This window comes from Plectropomus leopardus, chromosome 23 (genome assembly GCF_008729295.1).
Source record: "Plectropomus leopardus isolate mb chromosome 23, YSFRI_Pleo_2.0, whole genome shotgun sequence".
In the NCBI taxonomy this organism is placed as follows: Eukaryota; Metazoa; Chordata; class Actinopteri; order Perciformes; family Serranidae; genus Plectropomus; species Plectropomus leopardus.
The window spans coordinates 14,698,557-14,709,213 of NC_056485.1; the positions used below are offsets into that span (position 1 = coordinate 14,698,557).

The following is a 10,657-nucleotide window of genomic DNA, read 5'->3' on the forward strand; positions in this document are numbered from 1 at the left end:
CTTTCTGTTGTTTTTGCCCCATTTGCATCATCGCCACCTTCAACATGACTCAGTTTGATTTCAGTGGGCTTTACTGGCACCTTAATCCACTCTTTCTTAGCAAAACAAAATGTGACATGACAGCCAGGAATCCAGAGAAACAACATCAGCAACTAAAATCCAGGAACTTGCAGTATGTGCGAAAGGTTTTCCCAAAGCATAAAGGCCACCAAGGAAGGAAATATGATGTTTCTGCAGATTTTAGAGTATATAACTCTTTTTCTTGGTCTCTATTGGACACAAGGTGAGCACATTCTGTCCTCCCAGGGCTGCAGGTCTGATGAAAGACCTGTTTTCTGTTGCAGCTGTCACTTGTGTTGTTATCTCTGCAAGACTCGCCTTGACGTTTGTTCAACAGGAACCTGCTGTAAAAGTTTTGCAAGTGAGCCAAGCCCTGAAAACACAAGTTCTTTGTGTTCTTAATTATCTTTTAATATACAAGGAAAGAGTGGTGAAAAGATTTGTGGAGTAATGCATACGTCAATGGACGAAGTTAATCGCCGACTATTTTGATAATAGATTAGTCGTTAGGTAATTTGTCAGGCAAAACAAGACAAATACTTGGAAGATCCAGTTTCTCAAATGTTCCTTTACACTGTTTTGTATCATTAAAACTGAACATAATTGGGCTTTAGACTGTTGTCCGACCAAAATAATCAATTTGAAGTAGAGCGGAAATGACTGGCTGAAAATAATCCAACTTTTTTGATGATCAATTAATCATTTGGCTTATTTTTCCAAGTAAAAATGTCAAATGTTCTCTGTTTTCAGGTCCTGAGATGTGAGGGTTATATGCAGTGCTGGACCTGGCATGTTCTGCACCCTGGGTAACCCCCCCCCCCCACACACACACACACACACACACACACAACACACCCCTTGATGATTTTTTTTTTCGCAAATTGCAAAAAAATTACCTTTAAAAACATCCCAAAAAATATATAAAAATGCGTATATTTGTTGTAACATAATATTAAAAAATATTATAATTCTAAATGTATTTTCTAGACTTTTTTCTGACAATTTTCTAAAAACCCTACCCTCTTTTTAAAATGAATTTACAGGTCATTTTTTGTCACTAGTTTCTTGCAATTTGAGATACATTTCTTGCCAAGTCGGTCATTGCCTTTTTTCCCACCATGTTTTTGAAAGAAACCAATTTGCTCAGGTTTCAAAGGGTCAAATAGCTTTGGAAAGGCATCCAAACGCAGCACAAGAAAATTGATGTCAATCCAGGTTTCAAAGGGTTAAACGATAATGAAATCAAACATTGCTTGTAGCTTTAACTGAATCCTTTGGGCTATTTGGCTGAGCAATTTTAGGACATTACTTTGTGGACCAAATGATTGATCAAAATCAGATAAATAACTGATCAACATATTGACTCCAGCATCATCACAGCTGGCATTGCAGATGTTTTAGTACAAGTAGTCTCATTTTACAAACAGTGAAATGTACAGAAGCATCCAGGTAAACCCAGTTTGTATTATCTTTTAACTGTCAAACCAGACAGGCAGTGTGAAGGAATGTGTGTATCAGTCTGCTGTGCTGACTGGTACGTCTGCATTTGAAGCCCTGCAGCTGGCTGACAACACACATCTAAAAAGAAGATATACTCACAGTCAAGGTGTTTCTTCTTGGGTCCGCTGACTTCATGCGTGGTGGCTTTGCACACAGCCTTGCTGATAGCCGACCCGGTCATGCTGTGCTGCGCTGCTGCGATCCGATCCGTTATAGATTGGCCCGACATCGCTTCTTCTGTATCTATTTGCTGTTTTTTAAAAACCGCGATCAGCTAAAATAGCACAATAACGATCCGATCAATGGATCAACTCCCCGCGGGACACAACTCAACGTGACTTCACTGTCAAGTGGAGGTAAAGGGTTGCGATCAGACACCCACTGTTGTGTCTTTTTTTTTGTTTCAGGTGCGTATAAAACCTGTGCAGTCTGCAGTAATGTCAGATCACTGGTGGCAAAAAAACTGCAGGTACAAGATTGGCTTAAACCACAATCAACAGCTGATTTGCAGTGTAGTTGAGTTGTTTGGCAACAGTTAATCTATCTATCTAGTAAACACAACACGACGACACTAATCTGAGCTAGTCTGTGTTAGCTAATGTTTCCGTTGCAGTACTCGAACCAGGAAAGAGTCCCACTGTGGAATTTGTAAACACTGGAAATTACTTTCTGGCCACAAATAAACATAGCTAACTTGGCTGGTTTGTAACCTGGACGATTTGTTTTGGGAGACCACCTCCGGGTTGGGCGACAACAAAAAGTAATCCGTGTGAAATCACAGTTTGGAAAACATCAACAACAATCTCGACAATCCAAAAAAAAAAAAAAATGTTGAGTTCCTCCTCCACGTCAACTTGTTAGCTTTAGTTAGCAATCACTGGTCGCTTGGAAAAGTGTGTGTTAAAACCCCCATCGGGCGTGAAAAGTCAGTCAGAATTAAGCAGCACATTGTTTTGAGTTTCTAAGAGGATACTGTGTGACTGACAGCCGGGACAGGTGCGGTTTCTCCCGGTGAGAAAGGGTGCGAGCAGCGGTGGGTGTTAGCCGAGTAGCTAGCGGGGGTTAGCTAACCTGCCAGCCAGCCAGAGCGCGAGCGTCTGGAGTCTGTGACTGAAGAGGAGAGCCGGTGGAGCCGCTAAGTTAAAAATGACAGCTCCTCGGGCTCCGGTGTTTCCTTTCACAGTCCTTGGAGTCAGTTGGTGGTGTCCTTCGGCTGCCGACTCCACATTACCGGCTCGTTTTTGAACCCCCGTCCTGTGCTGCTGCCTCAAAGTCTCGCCAGTGGTTTCTCTTTACGGACTGACTGGCTGGTAGCTGCTCTGCCGGACAAAATGGCAGCGTAAAAAATCAGCTGATCTCACAACCGTGCTGCCTTCAGGGCTCACTGCTGGCCTCGGAATCTAGAATTTTAGATTCCCACCACTCTAAACCGCGTTCTAGAATCCTCAAAATCTACTGTTCTTTTTGCATTCTCTAAACATACATGCATGGAATTTTTTTTTGTTCTAAACATGAGAATGTTCTAAATTCTGAGAATAGTACAATGCAACCAGTGCAATGTTTTATTAATGTTTACTGAAGCAAGTTTTTGTTTTTAGTTCCCTGAATGTTCTTCTTAAAGTTAGGGTAGCATTCTCTATAAACATTAAAAAAAGTCTTTAAAAAGTTTAGTTTTTAATTGTTTTGTTTGTTGTTTTTCTTTGAATATATCAGATTACATTTATATTTTTTTAAAAAGTGCAATCTCACAGCTCAATAACATGCTTTGAATGATGCTTTGAAAATGTTCTTCCTTTGTTCTCATGTATCATTTGGGGAATGTTTAATAAAAGAACATTCTAAGAATTCATACCTTTTTTTGTATTCATACTTTTAAAAAAATGTACATGCAAGAAACTTTTTATATGTGTAATGGATGTTGAAGGAAGATTAATGGAGCAGGGCAAGGTTTGGGTTAGGGAACATTAAAAAGATGCGTGCTTTTGTTTTTTTACTCTGTATCTGTTACTGTCTCTGTCATAATAGTAGTGCTGTATCATATGATGCATACATGTCTTATTGATTTATTTTATTTGTTAAGAGAATGTCAAATATGTGTTTCATCTGTCATTATGCTTAATGTTTTTTTGTAACCTGTCTTTCATTGCCCTGATATTTATGTCTTGCAATACTGACAGTTTTTATTGGCTGATGACATTCCACAGACAAAATAGCCACTTTATTTACTTTTACATACCTAACTGATTATGAAAGCAATCTTATAGCATGTTGGTAGTCTATTTTTGACATGGCTGAGTCTTGCATCAAAATGCCGCATTAACCTGTCGCTAGCAATCTGTAAGCAATCGGTAATTCACCATCCTCTGTCAGTCACAGAGTTTGTATGTGGTGGTATTTAAAATTATTTTATGTTTTGTAGTTTAATAAAGTGGAAAAATATGCAATAAGAATAGGCTTATTTGGTGTTTTTTATTGAGTAATTATTGAACTTTTGACAAATAGAAGTAGAAATGTATGCTTTTAATAAATAGAAGCAAAAGTGTAAATAAAATTTAATTTCATTTTGTTTTTTAAACAGATGAATTAAATTATATATTAACGAAACCACACAGATGTGTCAACTTTTAATAAATCAAAGCAAAAGTGCAAATAAAATTGAATTTTATTTTATTTTTTTAAATAAATATTAGATGAGCAGTCTCTTGAAGTACAATAGGTACACCTCCACAAAACAAAAATCCATTATTTTATCCCTTTTTTTGGTTTTGTTCCTTTGCACTTCATGCTTAATTGCTATATTTCCCACAGCTCGTGAACGCCTCCACAGTCTATTGGACGCGGGCTGGGGAGCGAGTGAAGCCTTTAAGGTGTCACGGTTTAAATTGTAGCGGAATTTATCCAACAAACGTCTCAAATTTCACATCTTTTCAACATCAGAGGGCATTTCTGCTCCAACGCAACAATAAACAGTCTTTAATGTCCACCACCATCTCTTTATTAACGCATCTCTCGCGCCGCACTAATCCAAATTTAAGGTCGTATTAAATTATTCCTCAGACGCCGTGTCCTTGTTTGACTCCAGACTATATAGAACACGGTGTGCTGCCCAAATCAGTGGGAAACCGCTCGTGCGCGGCCCAGTGGGTATCAAATCGGATCTGAAAGCTGAATAAATCAAATATTAAACTATATTTCACACATCGGAGAAGATATAATTAGATAGCAGGCTGCTGTTGCCTGTCATATTAAGTGGTTTGCATTGATTATAGCTGCATGTCATGATGCAGTAATTCAAAACTGATGTTGTGCATGAGGTGTTTGAGTTATGACAGAAAAGGGAGCAGTGAGTGAAAACATAACTCACAGATGGATTCCTTTATGACTTTAGGTGCATTTTTTCCTGTAAGGGTTGTTTGCAGTTTCACACAAGCAGCTGCATTTTGCAGTACTTCCCACCAAGGTGAAAATATTGTAAATTGCAGTATTTCTCACCCAGGTGTGAGACTGCAAACTGACCTAGCAGCAGGTGAATTGATGGAATCCATCGACCTCCATTGACCTCTCCTTCCCAACAGGAGAGAAAAACCCCTCCAAGCTGCGATGATTGATACCACAAACTTTGATATGCAGACTGATGAGAAACATTTCTGGTCAGCACTTGGACGCTGAAAGTGTGTGTGAATGCAATCCACCTAAAAGCAGCCTAACTGTGCTCATCTGGTTTTCACACATGTCTGCCAAGTCTAATGAGGTGTGTGTGAGGCCTGAGAAAAAAAGAACGTGCATGCAGCAGACAAAAAAGGAAATAAGAAATGCAACCACAGTAAATGGAAGTGGTTGAATGCTGCAGAGGCCACCAAAGAAGGTTCAGTTCCCAGGTTTTTCATGCTCTGTGTCACAGCTGAAGGGACGCCAGCATGCAGTCTTTTATGTGTCCTAACAGCTGCGACAAAATCAACTGTTTTTCATTACAAGCAGTTATGATCTTGCAGCCTTTTCTTCTCAAATATCACAAGATAAAAACATGATCAGATCGTGTAAAAATGCACATTGGAATTGATGCACAGCAGCACAAAGATTGGCAGGCAGACAGTCACACTCCTGCCTACAGGGAATGTCTGGGAACTGCGGCACCCAGAGGAGACGGAGGTGAATTCAGGGTGAAACATGCAAACCATGACATCAAACCTACACCCCGCTCTTTATGAAGCATCAGTGCCAAACACCGATTTGCTTGCAGCACCTCATTTCAACTCACATGCCTCCCTTCTTGATTCAGAGTGCAGTGTTGCCATCTGCAGGCAGAATGGATGAACTCCCTATTTCCATGGCAACTGTGTGGATGCAAGGAGCCCCCCTCCAACTGTAGCCCTTGGCAACAGGCTCTTGACTGGGGTTGGAGCTGTATCAGCAGCTGTCAATCATGGGATGAGCCGCAGCCTTGCCTTGGGCCAATGTGCTTGGAGAGATATGGATAAATCCATTGCCACGCCGTAGACAGGGACGGGGTCAGAGACAAAGACGCAGAGTGGAGGATCCACACAGTTTATCGACAGTGTGAATTAATTGTAGTTTGTCAGGGATAGTGATCAGTGTGATTACTAGGTTGCAATTGATCGAGAAGCTCAGCAGCAGGTGAGGTGAGCTTTTTAATGACAGCTCTCAAGTGTCTTGACCTCTATATGACGTGCATTAGTTACCTAGATGTTTATCCAAGAACAAAAAGTCTGGTGCTGCAGAATTATAATACATGAATGAATTGTGAGAAATTAAGCATAGGTGTATAAAATGGCCTCCCTCTTTCCCTTAAAGCACTAAAAGTAACATTAACCCTTTGAAACCAAGCAAAAATTCTAATAATTTTGATATGGAATTTTAATTTAATATATTTTTACCTGGCTTTTTTCTTTTTTTCCCTGAGACATTTTGCCCCACTTAAAAAAAGAAGAAAAAATCTAAATCTACCTATTTTTTTTTTAAAGATTATTTTTTGGGGCTTTTATTGCTTTTAATCTATAGGAAAGTGGGGGCGTGAAAGGGGTAGAGAGAGAGGGGGAGACAGGCAGCAAGGGGCCGAGGCCGGACTCGAGCTCGCGGCTGCTGCGGCGAGGACACAGCATCTGCACATGGGGTGCCGCTCTACCCACTGAGCCACCAGGCACCCCAAATCTACCTATTTCTTGCATTTTTTGGATTATTTCTTACCAACTTCACTGCCTTTTTTCCCATCTTTTTTGAAAAAAAATAAAAAAGGAGCATCAATTTGCTCAGAATTCAAAGGTTAAAATACTCGTGAAGAACATCTCAAAGCAGCACATGAAAAGTCATATTGCTCCAGGTATTTAAGGTGAAAGATCACTGAGCCATTTGAAGTTTCAACAAGAAACATTGATAATTGTCACTTCAAAACAGGCAGGAACATCCAGGGCTGAAAAAATGAAGCCAAAGCAGAATTGCCAAAAACTGCAGTTCCTCTAATGGCCACTTGAGACCGACTCCACAAGCTTTCCACCTGAATGTGATGTCTTTTTATACACTTTACCATGTGTCTCATTTGCCTAATCCTAATCATCCATGCCAGCATGTGCTTTTGTTGACGTGCCAGCATTGGTTGCCATGTCCTATTGCCTTAACAGAAGCTCATGCAGTGTATCTATAGGTTTTTACATTTTGCCCCTTGTGTAAAGTTATTTTTTAATAAAATATAGATGCTAGATAACAACTATAGAGAGCGAATATACAGCTGGATATAAAGCTGTAGCGCCACAGTTCACTTCTTTGAGGATTTCTCTTGTTGACTTTTCATGAAAAAAGTAAACACGTGCAAATAGATGCTGAGTCTTAAGTAAACACACACCTAACCAATAACATTATAAATGAGCTATTGTAGCAAATCCATACTTGCCTGACAGATATCACATCAGTCTGAGGAACAGAAAACTGTATAAATCAATAAAAGCTGTGAACATGTAGAGCTTCAAAAATTTCACGTTCAGAAATATCCCTCAGTCAACATGTTGAATGCACATTGTGTTTGTGTGTGTGTGTGTGTGTGTCTGGAGAGGCAGTGGATGTGTGTGTACGCATGCATAACTCCAGGCTTAAATACTGCTGCAAAACCTTCTGCCTCCTCCGGATTCTCTCAGATCACTTATTCACTCATCAAGCTTTTAAGAGATATGAAGCTGTTGAATAATGAGGCCGATAAAATTTAATTGGATCCGTTAAGATGCAAACTTGATAGTCTCAGTTTTTTGCGGAGGCGCTTTGTCTATTATTCAGGCAGACTGTGAGGTGACTCATCTTTGATCTGAAATGTTATTTGCTTATTTGCTCAAACACAGAAACAGAAGAGAGGGTCAGATGGAGGGCTATTTAGTTTATTAAGGGTTTCTTTAAACACGAATGAAAGAAAGCCAACAGAATAGAACAGAGTAGTGAATACAAGTCACTGTGTGTGTGTGTGTGTGTGTGTGTGTGTGTGTGTGTGTGTGTGTGTGTGTGTGTGTGTGAATGGCAATGATGCATTAAATGCTGTGTCCTTGTGTCTTTTCATATCTATTCATTTTGTACATTTACGGTAAAAAAAAAAAGATCCTTTCTTTACTCAGTATAATACGAGTCTCCATTTGTGAGACCAAACATGTAGTCGGACACACATTGCTCAGGTTAATGGCAGGTGGACTTTCTATGCAGCCTAAGCATCAATCAATCAATGAAAGAATATGCATGAATTAGTAATGCAGGAACACTAAAATGACTTATTTATTAGTTTATATATCATAAGCAGCTCTGTCGCAGGAAGAAATATTGGCATTTTATGTTTCTGCAGAAAACGCAGAAAAAAACAAAAAAACAAAAGTTATTTGTGTGTTCATACGAATCATATCAATGTTTTTAAAGTGGTGTAGTTCTGATCACATAATAATTTCTGAGCATGATACTTAATGGGCTCCGTGATCAACATCAACATGTTTGTCACATTTAAAAATGTTGAATTTATTTAACAAGCTACTAAAAGTCTTACAAACTGTAGCCTAAGCAAACACGCTGAAACACTGTGGCCTGACATGTTAAATGTAAGACATTTTTTATAATTAAGTCCCAGCTCTTGTGAATAGAGCCAATTAACATGTGTGAGAAATGTCATTTTCATGTGTGACTTGTTAGCTATCGTGTGGTTCTCTAACTCACTGAGACAGAGGCTGATGGCTTCATACCATCCCAGCAAGGTCCTCTGATTCACTGCCGACGGCGACAGGCTGGCAGCAGCCAATGCAGACATATCTGAGGGTCCATAGGTAGATGCAGCTGGACAGGATGACGGTCACAACCAGCAGCAGGAGGCTCATGAGGGACTGTGGGCTCGTACTGAGCAGCTTGACGGGGGAGGTGTCATTCCTGGATTCCTGGGCTGGAAGAAGAAGCAGCAGAAAAAAAAAAATTTTGTCACAAAAAAAGAGAATTTTGAATTAATTTCGCAACTGTTATTGACATTTTTACATGGTAACACAACCTTTGCACGGGTTTAAAAACAAGGGGAATATGAGTAAAGTACTTGAACTGGTGAAGCTTCAACCCATAATGACCACCAAGAAGACCAAACATTGACTCTTGCTGTCATTTATGTGATGGCCACCAGCCACTTTTCTCCTTTACAATTCCTCAACTAGTATGATATAAAACTGAGACTTAGATTTTTGGTCTTAAACAAAGCAAGATGAATTCACAATGATAAGGAAAGAAAAACAAAGACTTTAAACTGAGATTTGTTTCATGCAGCATACATCATGAATTATCAAGGCTGATTGAAATGGGGTGCTTGCAGAGAATCTCAATCATTGGTTGAAGGGTACTTGAAGATGATAGGGTGCAGACACAATGCACAGAGAAAAGCAGCATTTTTTTCCTCAAGGATCTCTTCACACGTTAACCCAGCCATGTGATGTGATCTGAAGCATAAAATAAGCTCTAACTGGGAGAGTTGGACAGGTCACAAGAGATTAGTTTCTTAACACCACTGGGTTGTTATTAGATTGCAAATATGGTTGTGATTGTAAAAACCTATTTCTCCCTTAAGTCCTCACCAATAAAGCAACTGAAAAAAATTATTTGCATTTTTTGGTTCGGATGTATAATTAAAAAAAAATCATGTTTATTTTTTGACAAAATATAGGCCTCTACCAAATGGTTGATATGCACGTTCATGGTAATGGTTAAACAGAAAGAAAAAAATCAAAATCAAAATTACAAATCACTTACTGGTATAATGCTTGTAATATGTTAGTATACCAACATTTATCAATTTTTGACAATGAAATTAGTAGTACCATTACAGAAAATGTCTCAGAAATGGTGGGGAAAAAAATCATATATACATATATATATATATATATATATATATATATATCCAAATTCCCATCCTCCCACTGATTCCAGTCCAGTCATGAAAAAGGCCTTTAATCAACTGCATGATGGGCAGCCTGTTACAAAACAAACTGAACTCACCTCTTCCAAAGTTCAGAATCAGCAGCAGACTTAGGAGGCTCCTAAAAGCGGTGGCCATTTTCATGACTGGACTGGATTCAATGGGAGGATGGGAATTTGGCCATTATCTGCTTAGATGTGAAATCAAGAATGAAAACCAGAATTCAAAACCATTTTTAACAAACTTAAGCCTTTGAGACTATATGTTCAAAAAGGACCTATTATGCTTTTCTTTATTTCCGTTTTTTAGTTTTACAGTTGGATGTTTATAGCAACACTACTGAGAACGCTCATTTTCAAACAGTTTTCATGGCTACAGCATGTCATAGTTTGCCTGATTTCTTATGTTCATGTGCTCCAGGCATGCTACTTCAAGTGTTTACATTACCTAGCTTGGCCTGCTACATTTAGCTACATGCTAACGTCAATGAAACACGTAAACTTGGTTGCCTGTGTTGAAAATGTTTACCCGATTTTCAAATAAATTCCTGATGGAACATGTCTGTGATTAGAAGCATTTATTGGTGATTTTTCTCCGTAAATAGTGCTGCTGTTCTCTGCTACAGCCATTCCCCGACTGAAAGCACATTGTTAAGGTATGTAGCTACAT

The 10,657-nt window shown here is 39.1% G+C and overlaps 1 protein-coding gene across 2 annotated transcripts in view; it reads right to left on the bottom strand.

Annotated features, from left to right (window-relative positions):
• Positions 1-2,872, bottom strand: part of si:ch211-200p22.4 (phosphatidylinositol-binding clathrin assembly protein) — a 96,266-nt gene extending 93,394 nt beyond the window's left edge. For both annotated transcript variants that reach the window (XM_042512373.1, XM_042512372.1), the window contains exon 1: positions 1,660-2,872. In XM_042512373.1, the coding sequence (XP_042368307.1) occupies positions 1,660-1,789 (130 nt within the window). In that variant the 5' untranslated portion in view covers positions 1,790-2,872. The remainder of the gene's footprint in view (positions 1-1,659) is intronic.
• Between the last annotated feature and the right edge of the window lie 7,785 nt (positions 2,873-10,657).